Here is a 13497-nt window from a genome sequence, read left to right on the forward strand (position 1 = left end):
AAGATATTGACTCTTTTCTAGTCTAACAAGTGAAATCCATCTCACTGAACATTCGAATTTGTGGTAAAATATGATGAATGCCTCAAATAACTTTTTTCAAAGCATTACATTATCTCAAGTCAATATATCGTCTTAGAAATATAGAAGCCATGCTTTTGCTTTTTAACGAATATCGTCATAAGTAGAAGGTTTCATGATAAAATATATTCATTATACACACAAATTACTTTCACAAAAAAATTAAAAATTGCACAATCACGTTGATATCATTTTGTAGTGGAAATGTAGAGAAACGTGAAGAGACAAAACAAGATGAGTTTCTTATTGATAGGTATTCATAGTAGTACATAATACCTTTCATATATTAGAAAAAGGAAAAACCAAGGCACTTGGAAAAACTAAAAGACCTCTATATAAAGCGGAAATGATGTACATCCTGCGAGTTATACCGCCACACACAAGGAGTGAGACCCACACTAAACTCACCTCTACAAATCCGCCGGATCACAAGGGACTGTCCCTTTCTCTCTTGCGGTACAACCCGCGGGGTGTGTATAATTAAAGCGCACAAATATGGTCCCAATGTCCTACAACATATTTAACTTTTTAGGATAAAAATAAGTTGTCTCCTAATTCAACGGTGGAACACTTGAATCAGTGGGTTGATGGTGGCATTCATGATGGAAAAGATATGATGGTAAGTCATGACCGTAATATTTCAAACACTACTTAACACTAAAAAATTAGTGGGTTGGTGGTGCTGGTGGATTCTACCACTCTTCTGATCAAACACCACTAGAAATTTCTACTTTAATCTTTTCAAAATAGTTGGTATGTTATCTCCATATTAACATTACACGTATTGTATAACTTTCTCCTTCAAAAAAAACCATTAGACGTATTATATTGTCCAACTGAATCGAGCTCCATATTCCCAAATACCTGCTCTAATGTCAAGTTAGAAATTATATGGGTCTAAACCTTTAATTTCGTTCCAAGAAAAAAAAAAAAACTTTGTAAACCGTTTTACTTAAAATTTGGATTGTGAAATGATATATACATTCTCATAGTCCCGACTGTGGAGGCAATAAAAAATACGTTCTTGGTGGAGGTTTTTGATAAGAAATCCCCAATTATTTAGAATTCTTAATTAAAATTAGGGTTAGGGTTAGAAATTCCTAAATTTTCTTGTTTTAGGCATTAGTTTATTTTTGGAAATTGTTCTGTTTTAAGAATTTTATTTTAGATTCCTAGTTATAGAAGTAGTTTCCTTTCTAGGTTACCTTTCCTTAATTTTATAGTTCAATCGCCTATATAAGAAGGTCTAGTGTTATTAGTTTGATTATCTATGAGAATTATAAGTTTGTTCTAAGTTTATGTGTTCTATTAAAGTCTACTCTGCTGGTCATGGGTAAGAACTATTAAGTTCTTATCAATTGGTATCAGAGCAGGCGTATCCTGTTTATGACCAAAAGTCGAAAAAAAAAACAAGTAATTAAGGAGAAGCAATTAGGTGAGCTAACGGAGAAGATGGCTGAGATGACATCAAATCAAGCTTTGTTAATTGAGAGGATCGACCAGCTTGTGGAAAGCAAAGCAGTTGGGATAATGAGGGACAAAACCAATCAAAAAGAGGAGGTGAGCGATTATATTTTTCTAAGTTTGATGGATCTGATGTAGAAGGTTGGCTCTTTAAGGCTGCACAATATTTTGAATATTATGAAACACCTGCGAATCAGAAAATCAAGTTGGCAACATGTAATTTAGATGGTAGAGCTTTACAATGGTATAGGTGGTTGAAGAGAACTAAACCTGTAGTTACTTGGGGAGAATTTGAGAAAGCCATTATTAGCCGTTTCGGTATTACTTCATATGAAGATGCAGGAGCAAAACTCGCTAAGATTAAGCACTCAGGTTCATATGTAGAATATTATGAAGAATTTGAACGATTATCAAATTTGGTGGATAATTTACCTGAAGAATTTTTAGTGAGATGTTTTCTAAGTGGATTAAAAGACGAGGTAAGACTAGAAACTCAATCCCACACTCCTATTAATTTACATGATGCAATGGCAATTGGAAGGTTACAAGATGAGAAGGTAACATTGCGAAAACAATCATATAGAATAGCACCAAAGACACCTAGTGTTGTTAATACTAGTAGACCTTTTAATTCTAGAGCACCTATATCATCTTCAAAACCCATGACAGAAACTCCAGTTGTTAGAATATTAACTCAGGCTGAAGCTGAAGAAAGAAGAAAGCAACAACTATGTTATAACTGTGATGAAAAGTGGCACCGAGGTCATCGCTGTAAAACGCAGACATTGTTCTTAATTGATAGATATGACAACCAGGATGAAGATGATGGTACAAATGAAGTTGCTATATAAGAAGAATCTGAAAAAGAAACCGTCGAGATTTCTATACATGCACTGGATGGATCATTAGCTCCACAAACCATGCGGGTACAAGGAGAAATTAAGAAGGCTAAAGTTACCATACTTATCGATTCTGGAAGTACCCATAATTTTGTTGATTCTGCGATACTTAAAAGAATGGGAATTAAGATAATTAAAGATGAGACTTTTGAGGTGTTGGTAGCTAATGGTGCTAGAATGACTTGTGAAGGAAGATGCATGGATCTGGATTATAAGTTAAATAATATGGGTTCAAAGGAACTTTTTATGTATTGCCACTTGGGGGATGCGATGTGGTTCTGGGAGTCCAATGGTTAGAAACGTTGGGTCCCATAACTTGGGATTTCAAACATTTAACCATGGATTTTAAGAGGGATGGTGAATCGTATTCGACTAGAAGGAGATAAGAAAAATAAAGTAAAGTTAGCCAACATCAATAGCATCCAGAAACTCTTAAATAAGGGATCAACTGGGTTCTTTTGCAAAATCAACCAATGTTCAGAAGCAAAAATAGTCAAGAAACACCAGGGGAGATACAAGAATTAATTGAAGAGTTTGGTGAGGTGTTCTCGGTACCCACAATGCTTCCACCTGTGAGAAGCCATGATCACTTCATAACGTTACATCCTGGGAGTGCTCCAATCAATGTACGACCTTACAGGTACGCACATTACCAGAAAGGTGAGATCGAAAAGATTGTTAAAGAGTTGGTAGGCCAAGCACGAGTCCTTTTTCTTCTCCTGTTTTGTTAGTTAAGAAAAAAGATGGCAGTTGGCTTGTATGTGTTGATTATAGAACTTTAAACCAGGCTACTGTCAAGGATAAGTTTCCTATTCCAGTCATTGATGAGTTATTAGATGAACTACATGGAGCTTTATTCTTTTCGAAGCTAGATTTAAGATCGGGTTATCATCAAATTAGGATGTATGGACAAGATATCTACAAAACAGCTTTTCGAACCCATGACGGACACTATGAATTCCTAGTGATGCCGTTTGGATTAACTAATTCTCCATCTACATTTCAACACCTTATGAATGATGTGTTCAGAAATCAATTAAGAAAATCTGTCTTGGTTTTCTTTGATGATATTTTGATCTATAGTCCTACCTGGGAAGCACATTTATTGCACCTTCGTGAAGTATTCCTGATATTAGAAAGCCATCAACTTAAGGTCAAATTAAGTAAATGTTCTTTTGGTACTGAGAGGGTTGAGTATTTGGGTCATATCATCTAAAGAGGAGGAGTGGAAGATGATCCTAGCAAGATACGGGATATGTTGGACTGGCCGTTACCAAGAACTGTCAAGGCATTATGAGGATTCCTAGGTTTGACAGGATATTATAGGAATTTGTACAAGGTTATGCCAATATTGCAGAACCACTTACAAAATTTCTAAAAAAAGACGGTTTTTTGTGGACAGATGAAGCAACAAACGCATTTGTTAAATTGAAAAGTGTAATGACATCCACACCCGTGCTAGCATTACCTAACTTTACAAAGACCTTCATTATTGAAAGTGATGCTTGTGGAGTAGGAATAGGTGCGGTTTTGATGCAAGAAGGTAGGCCAATTGCTTTCACAAGTAAGCCACTTGGACCTCGTCATATGGGTTTGTCAACTTATGAGAAAGAGTTGTTAGCAGTAGTTCATGTGGTTACTAAATGGGGACCTTATCTAATTGGGAGAAGATTTCTTATTCGGGCAGACCAACAAAGTTTGAAGTATTTTTTGAATGCTAGAGCTGTAGCACCGGCACAACAAAAATGGTTAACAAAATTATTAGGCTATGACTACGCGATTGAGTACAAGAAGGGATCGTCTAACAAGGTTGCTGATGCACTTTATCGAAAATTTGAAAACGGTGAAATTTTTTCCGTAACTTATGTTAGTTGTGCTTGGATGGAAGACCTATTGACTGAACTAATAACAGATCCGTGGATCACAGATTTCATCTTTAAAGTGAGTCATCCTTCTTTCGGCAAGAATAACTTTACCGTACGAGATGGTTTAGTTTACTATAAACAACATCAACAAGTGATAAGTCCTACTTCAAGGTGGAAGGCACTACTATTAGCTGAGTTTCATGACTCTCCAATTGCTGGTCATGCCGGATATTTGAAAACAGTAAAACGTTTATCTAAGTTGTTCTGCTGGTCTAGAATGCATAAAGAGGTGAGATACTACATTGCTTGCTGTGATGTTTGCCAAAGGAATAAATATAATACTCTTTCTCCAGCAGGATATCTTCAACCATTGTCGATTCCTACTACAGTATGGACAGATATATCCATGGATTCTGTTGAAGGGTTTCCAAAGTATAAAGGGAAAACTGTGATTCTTGTAGTGGTGGATCAACTAACTAAATATGCCCATTTTCTTGCATTAAAACATCCATATACAGCTACATCGGTAGCTCAGAAGTTTTTAGAAACAGTCATCAAACTTCATGGATTTCCTCAATCTATAGTTTCTGATAGGGATGTTGTATTTACAAGTAATTTTTGGCAAGAGTTGTTTCGCCTACATGGAACTCAGTTAAGAATGAGTTCCTCCTGAAGTGGTTAACAGATGTTTGGAAGGTTACTTCCGGTGTTTCGCTGGAAATAAACCAAAAGGATGGTCATCTTGGTTACCATAGGCAGAGTATTGGTATAATACATCCTATCATACTTCAACTAATACTACACCGTTTGAGGCTTTGTATGGAATTCCTCCTCTGGTATTAGCAACTTATTTACCAGGAGAAGCGAAAACCACAACTTTGTCGGAGGAGGAATGCCATGGGCAGAGTATTGGTATAATACATCCTATCATACTTCAACTAATACTACACTATTTGAGGCTTTGTATGGAATTCCTCCTCCGGTATTAGCAACTTATTTACCAGGAGAAGCGAAAATACCGGAGGAGGAATGCCATGGGCAGAGTATTGGTATAATACATCCTATCATACTTCAACTAATACTACACCGTTTGAGGGTTTGTATGGCATTCCTCCTCCGGTATTAGCAACTTATTTACCAGGAGAAGCGAAAACCACAACTTTGGATGAGGCAATAACCAAGAGGAATGAAGTTTTATCAATGTTTAAGGATCAACTTCAAGTGGTGCAGAATAAAATGAAGCTAAGGGCAGATGAAGGACGTCGGGACGTTGTATATCAAGTTGGGGATTATGTGTATCTAAAGTTGTAGCCATATCGGCAAAATTCTAATGTGCAAAGGAAGAACCAAAAATTATCTCCACGATATTTTGGACCTTATAAGATTTTGGAGCGTATAGGACCTGTGGCTTATCGATTGGACTTGCCTAAGGAGTCAAAGATACATTCGGTATTTCATGTATCGTTTCTGAAGAAGACTTTGTTTCCTAACACATTTGTTGAGGATAATCCACCATAAGAAGAAGATGAGGTTGATCCAGTAATCTCCATGGTTGAACTGATCCTTGAGGTCAAGGAAAATCATAAGGGGGAGGGAATGATAAGAAATCCCCAGTTACTTAGAATTCTTAATTAAAATTAGGGTTAGGGTTAGAAATCCATAAATTCTCTTGTTTTAGGCATTAGTTTATTTTTGAAAATTGTTCTGTTTTAAGAATTTTATTTTAGGTTCCTAGTTATACAAGTAGTTCCTTTCTAGGTTACCTTTCCTTAATTTTATAGTTCAGTGGTCTATATAAGAAGGTCTAGTGTTATTAGTTTGATTATGTATGAGAATTATAAGTTTGTTCTAAATTTCTGTGTTCTTTTAAAGTCTACTCTGCTGGCCGTGGGTAAGAACTATTAAGTTCTTATCAGTTTCCTCTAACTGAACTGTGATTAAAACCTACGGCTGGGATATGGGTGATTTTCACAAGATTAGACAAGACAACTGTACAAAAACAAATACAACGGCTGGTAAATAAGAAAACAAAAGTGACACGGGGTTGACACCAGAAAGTAATATACAGTTGTTGATAAGTAAATAATTAGACTCAACCACACAAAAGCCAGCTTATATAATTAATAAGGATGCAAGAGTCCTGAGATGGGGGGAAGATTTGAGGACCATATATATATACCCATCCAAGATAACCTTCCCAGATAGCAAGAGACCTGAGAAGGAGGGCAGACTGATGATGCTGCATATTTTTTTTTTTTAATAAAAATATTCAGTTGACTGGAAACTAAGTCTCCAAATAAAACAAACAAAACACAATACATCATAAAACCCCTTCCACTTCGTTAGTTAATCACCATCCAAAAACCAAAGCTCTCCTTCTTTTCAAAATGTCACAACGAGTAAAAGTTTTCACTTCTACTTCATTAATGTTGGCAGTACTGCTAGTTCCATCTTACAGTTTCGTTCTTTTTGCTTATTCTTCCTTTTCTTCAACTCACAGAAAACAACATTTACAAGTAGTGGAACAAGAAGTAGATTCTCTTCTGAAATGGAAATCTACCCTGGTTAACGAAAATCATTCTCTGCTCTCTTCTTGGAAAATGAATTCTAGTGCGGGTACAAAGAGTCCGTGCAAGTGGTATGGAATACATTGTAGCAATGAAGGAAGCGTCGATGAAGTGAATATCCCAGGTTTAGGTCTAGAAGGTACGCTCCATAATTTCAACTTCTCATCTTTCTCCAACTTTGTTAGTCTTAACTTGAGTGGTAACAAACTCTTCGGAACCATTCCATCCCAAATTGGTAATCTTACTAAACTTATCCATCTTGATCTTTCTATAAATAAACTTTCTGGACAACTTCCACCAAAAATAGCCTCTCTTACGAATCTGTTATATTTAGGCCTCTCTGAAAATCATATCATTGGATCCATTCCTCAAGAAATTGGGAATTTTTATTCTCTCACTCATCTAGATCTGTCCAGAAACAATTTCAAAGGTTCGATTCCCATCTCAATATGCAATTTGACCAAGTTGAGCTTTTTATCAATCTCTGAGAATAAAGTTTCTGGCCCCATACCACGAGAAATTGGTAGGTTAAGTTCGCTCACCCTCTTAGCTTTGTACAGAAACGATATCAATGGTTCAATTCCTTCTTCTTTGACCAGCTTGACTAGCCTCAGCAAACTTTCCTTATATGATAACCTACTTTCTAGCACCATCCCTCAAGATATAGGAAGGCTAAGCTCTCTTACCCTCTTAGATTTGTCCAAAAACAATTTCAAAGGTTCAATCCCTACTTCTATATGCCACTTGGCTAACCTTACCTATTTATCAATATCAAGAAATCAACTTACTGGTGTCATCCCTCAAGATATTGGAGAACTAAGGTCTTTGGATAACCTACTTTTGGACCAGAACATACTCACTGGCTCAGTCCCTGCTTCCGTTGGTAACTTGAAGAATTTGAATGTTCTAAATCTTTTTCAAAATGAATTAACTGGTTTATTACCAATGGGAATGAACAATCTGACCCAACTGAAAGTACTGTACTTAAATGACAACGAGTTTTCTGGTTATCTACCTCAAGGCGTCTGTCAAAGCGGAAGACTTGAAGAATTTGTCGCCTTCACTAACTATTTCACGGGTCCTATACCAAGAAGCCTTAGAAATTGCACCAGCCTTAAACTTCTTGGGCTTCAACAGAATGAACTGGTTGATAATATAACAGAGGCATTTCATGTGTATCCACATCTTGAAAAGATTGGTTTGGATTTCAATATGTTTTATGGTGAACTCTCCAAAGACTGGGGGAGTTGTCAAAATTTGACACTTTTATCCCTCTCAGGTAACAATATCACTGGTAGAATACCATCAGAACTCGGAAAGTTGAAAATTTTAAGTATACTTTATCTTGATTCGAATAACTTGGTAGGAAAAATTCCTAAGGAGTTGTTGGATCTGTCTTCATTGATCCTATTAGATTTGAGTAATAACCATCTTTCTGGTGTGTTGTCTTCTGCAATTGGAATGCTATCCAACTTGCAACATCTCGATCTATCAACAAATAAACTCAAAGGTTCAATCCCCGAACAACTAGGGGAGTGTCGAAAGTTATTATCTTTAAATTTGAGCACAAACAATTTTAATGATAGCATCCCACTCCAGATCGGAAACTTGGATTCGTTACAAATTTCGTTAGATCTTAGTTACAATGAGTTAAGTGGAGAGATACCGTCAGCTCTAGGGAAATTAAGCAAACTGGAAACACTAAATTTGTCCCACAACAAGCTTTTCGGCTCAATTCCATCTTCATTTGGTCAATTGCAAAGCCTGACCACGGTCAATATTTCTTACAATGAATTGAGTGGTCCTCTTCCAAACACGAAGGCCTTTGAGGATGCTCCAATCGAAGCTTTGAAGAGCAACAAAGGGTTGTGTGGTAATAACTCTAGAGGCTTAAAACCTTGTAATTCTTTAGTTGTGATTGGAAGAAAAGAAGACAAGCATAAGCTTTTGCTTGTAATCCTACTTCCTTTAATTGGTTCGTTGTTTCTTTTATCCATACTTATCGCCATTTGGTTTCGCCTTCGTAAAAGATCGGTAGGAAATATTGCACTTACAGATCAAGCAACATCTACCAATGCTGAAAGAAATTTATTTTCAATTTGGAATTACGACGGAAAAATAGTTTTTGAAGACGTAATCGAAGCGACCGAGGATTTTGATACCAAATATTGTATTGGAACTGGAGGGTATGGGAGCGTTTACAAAGCAGAATTGTCAACAGGTCAGGTTGTTGCTGTCAAGAAACTGCACTCCTCGGATGAAGATTCTGAGAAATCTGATCTTAAGTCATTCGAAAGTGAAGTTCATGCATTGACAGAAATCCGACATAGAAATATTGTGAAACTTTTCGGTTTTTGTTCTAATCTTGAAAGACGGATCTCATATTTGGTTTATGAGTTCGTTGAAAGGGGAAGCTTAAAAAACGTTTTATCCGATGAAGTACAGGCGATGGAGTTCGATTGGATAAAGAGGTTAAGATTCATCAAGGGAACATCTGATGCACTTGCTTACATGCACCACGACTGCATTCCAGCAATAGTTCACAGAGACATATCTAGCAACAACATTTTGCTGGACTCTGAATACGATGCCCGAGTTTCTGATTTTGGTACAGCGAGGATTTTAAAGCCAGATTCATCCAATTGGACTTCACTTGCAGGAACCTATGGATATGTTGCTCCAGGTATATGGTCCAACTGAACTGAAGCTTTTGAAATTTATTGTTATTGATACCATTTTTCTGAAGTTAATAAAAAAATTCAAAACCATTTTCTTTGTTACAGAGCTTGCATATACAATGAAGGTGACCGAGAAGTGTGATGTTTATAGCTTTGGGGTGATCATATTAGAAGTGCTAACGGGAATACATCCGTCTGAAATCATCACAATACTCTCCCAAATTCTTCATTCATCTTTGTCGTCGAGTAATGTGGGGCACACCATAAAGCTGAGAGACATCTTGGACCAGTGCATTGGAGCACCACCGGATGTTATTCAAAAGAAAATAATATGTGTTGTGAAAGTTGGGTTTACATGTTTACGTGGAGATCCACTTACTCGTCCAACCATGGAAGAAGTATCAGCAGAGCTATCATCATCATCTCAGACCAACACCTCTTTTCCAAAGTCATTTGAAACTATTACTTTAGCCGACCTACTCATGTCATCATGAGAATTCGTTTGCATTACGTCAGTATTAAGAAATTTCTACAAATTTAAAATAATTATTTTATGGAGTTTGTATGTGAACAAATCATTATTGTGAAAAGCGGTGGATATAGATCTCGTTAGAGCATCCACAGTGGGCGATCAAACCCATTTATTTGGTCGAGGAACGAGACACAGTGGTACGGACTAAAGACTAAAATCTGGACCAAAACCCAAATTTCAGACTATATTTGGTCTGGGACCAAGACCAAAACCAAATTTGGTCGAGCGGAGATTAAAAGTTCGTCGAGAGTGGGGCGTAAGTATAAAATGCGCCTGACGAAAGTTTTTGAATTAAAAAAAGAAAAAAAAATGAGGCGGACATTATATGTCCGCTCTTTGAAAATTGTTTTTATTTAAAAAATAGAGAAAATGGGGCGGACATACTAGAGCCCGCCCCTTGAAAAGTTGTTTTCAAAAATTTTTTAAAAAGAATTGGGGGGACATATAATGTTCGTCCCATGAAAAAATGTTTTATAAAAAAAAGAGGGACGAACATATAATGTTCTCCTGATGAAAGTTATGTGGGACGGATATTTGAGTTACGCTCGACCAAATTTTAGTCGGGTACCGTTGCTTGTTGCCACGGACTAAACCCAAAATTTGATCTTTTTTTTGATCTTTGATCTTTGGTTTTGATCGCACCACTGCAGTTGCTCTTAACGATCAAATCACGTAAAAGACTTGTGTTCATGTTTACTTGGACTCACTCTATTTCTCATTTGTTAGTAGTTCTTCATCGTATATGTTAGATCTCTTTGGGTATGGTTGTTAGATTTTCTACGACTACAAATACTATGATGATTTGAAATTGATGCCCTCACATTAATAACAGGTTTAATAAATGTATTGAGTTTCAAGTTCCTGTACAGGGGCTGATAGAAGATACAACACATGAACCAGAGCTATAGCAAAATATATGGTTCTCGGGGACTTGGTTGAATTATGTTTACCGAGGGAAATCATCAAGGCGATTTTAAACAGGGAACTGAAATGATTATTGTCGGGTGTGTCTTTAGTAAAAGTGGAACTGCTAGCAACACAAATTTTTAGTTTTTTTGCCCTTAATGATCTTTTCTTCCCTAAAGATACAACACTTGAAACCAAGTTTGAGCAAATATTTGGACATCAAACTTGTGTCAGAGAGAAACTTGGTTTCCTATATGGACATCGTTGAAACCAAGTTTGAGTGGTGATACATGTCCAAATATGAAACCAAGTTTGAGCGACACACTTATTCGTGGAGATTCAGTACATTCATTGTTTCAGAGAGAGGGATAAACTTTTTTGTGGATTGATCAGCAAAAAAATAATAATTTGGTGCTACCAATACTTGACCCCATAACCATATGCTCCTACTAGCGTCCATGACGTCTATGAATCCAATTCAATAAAAAACAGAAGTAACAAGTTGTTCACCTCGAATATAGCTTAGGAAGACGCGTACGAAGGCAGAATTATAGACTGTGGAGAAGTGCATTGTGAATATAATATGACTGCAAACATGGACACGGTAATGTTGCATGAATAAACACGATTATTAATATTTTTCAACCTTCAAATCTCAAATACAAAATTGAGCCAAAGTTATTAAAGCATGTAAACATTTCCATTCTTTGCTACTTCATATTCCTTCCCTTTTGTTGTTACCGGCATAAGGCTGGGTCTAACCATATCCAAGATCCAGGATTATACACTATTGAAGTGTATACACTATTGAAGTGTCGTTTTTGCTGCTACAGTGTCGTTGATTCCCAGAGAGTGCTTCGTTTTGCTTGGATCCAAGATGGAAGTAACCCAGGCGCGAAATTTGAAACTGCATGCGGAAAAAGCAACAAACGTAGTTTCTAAATGCGTACCAACGAATATTTTGCGGAAATATTCTTCCGCACGCCGTTCCTAACAGTGTGCCACGCTTATTCAAACTGCGTATTTTGGGTACGCGGTTACAACTTGGGTGCCGGTTAAATATTTGTTTGAACTTTTTTTTCTACACCCAGTTTACACTCTTATGTTATACGACAAGTTATTTGCGTATACTTTCTCAGAATAAGCGTCGGTTAAACATACACCATTATGAATAAATTGATATTAACCTTTGTGATACACGGATTGAATCAATAAAGACCTCTAAACGATTATTTAATCCTAGACTTAGATAAATTTCGGCGAAAGCAAGGCAATACATAATATGTGCACCAAGCATTTAAACCGTTATGTGGCCATAACGGACGAGTTTTGTCTCTTGAGGGTTTACATAGAGGTATGCCCACAAAATCATTATTATCATGTCGTTGATGCGGTCGTTTTAATCTACTTCCTCTCCATCTTGAGGAGGATTTGGTGGTTATTGTATCGTGTTGAATTCCAGGATGTAAGCCTTCATGAGTAGGTAGCATTGATAAAACATGAATTATTTTCCTGTATCCCGAGCGTATTTCCCATTTGCATATCCCTCCTACACCAACAAAAAAAAGTCATAAGTTGGTAAGTGTTTTTGTTGAGGAATAAAATCAAGTGGTCTGAGTAAAAAGACAAACTACTTACAAGCCTCTCAACTGTCCATACAGGAGATCGTTTCTGGGAAATATAAATTTCTTTCTGGTAACGAACGAAAACCCTCACCCCCTTTTTTATTACTCCGAGCCTACCTTTTATAGAAAAATTTGTTCTTTGATGAATATTTGTGAACTGTTGTGTGTAATTTTCGAATACGCGGTTCCAAACCGTATTAGCCGGAACCCTGTGATGGTCAACCTCGGGCAGGGTAACAACACTTACCCACACATTTGTGATTGCAACATCCTCTTCGACGGTATACCTATCCATTCTTCATGTGTTTTAGTTGCCGGATAAAATGGAAAATAAGAATCAATATTCCAGGAGAAGGTGTAACTGGATGGATCAGAATATCTTATGTTTTGCACTATTATTTAGCCTTGCGAAGATGTGATTTTATAGAGGACCTTCTGTAACTGTCCTTTCATGTAGCGATGATGTGTAAGGCTTATCTTGTATTGCAAGTGGGTTGAGAAACCCGATAAAAACCACCCACATGTCAGACACTTTAAATCTTTGCTCTTAATTTATCCTACACAGTTAACCTTGTCTGAATAAGTTATTCAAGATAAAATAATAGGAAGATCCAAAATGATGACTGTTTTGTTTATCCCCAAACATTTTTTTTGGATACAACGTCTAGTAAGAATTAAATCTCTTTGAAACATCATATAATTTACTTTATTAATTTGAAATTAGTACACTTACGGCGAAACGGTATAAAAGTTCAACGATAATTAACGTCCAACAAGCCTTTAAACCGGTTGGTGTCCCCAGCGGCCGAGTGGTCTCTCGGGAGAGTTTACAAGAGGTATTCCCACAAAACCAATAGAAACGGTGATGTTATATTACCTCATG

The 13497-nt window shown here is 36.7% G+C and overlaps 1 protein-coding gene across 1 annotated transcript; it reads left to right on the forward strand.

Annotated features, from left to right (window-relative positions):
- Positions 1-6590: 6590 nt before the first annotated feature.
- LOC113319163 (MDIS1-interacting receptor like kinase 2-like) lies at positions 6591-10105 on the forward strand. Its single transcript, XM_026567445.1, has 2 exons — positions 6591-9556; positions 9657-10105. Exons 1-2 carry the CDS (start codon positions 6694-6696, stop codon positions 10043-10045), a joined length of 3252 nt encoding a protein of 1083 aa, XP_026423230.1. The 5' UTR covers positions 6591-6693; the 3' UTR covers positions 10046-10105.
- Positions 10106-13497: the final 3392 nt, after the last annotated feature.

This window comes from Papaver somniferum, chromosome 10, assembly GCF_003573695.1.
Source record: "Papaver somniferum cultivar HN1 chromosome 10, ASM357369v1, whole genome shotgun sequence".
Lineage (NCBI taxonomy): Eukaryota > Viridiplantae > Streptophyta > Magnoliopsida > Ranunculales > Papaveraceae > Papaver > Papaver somniferum.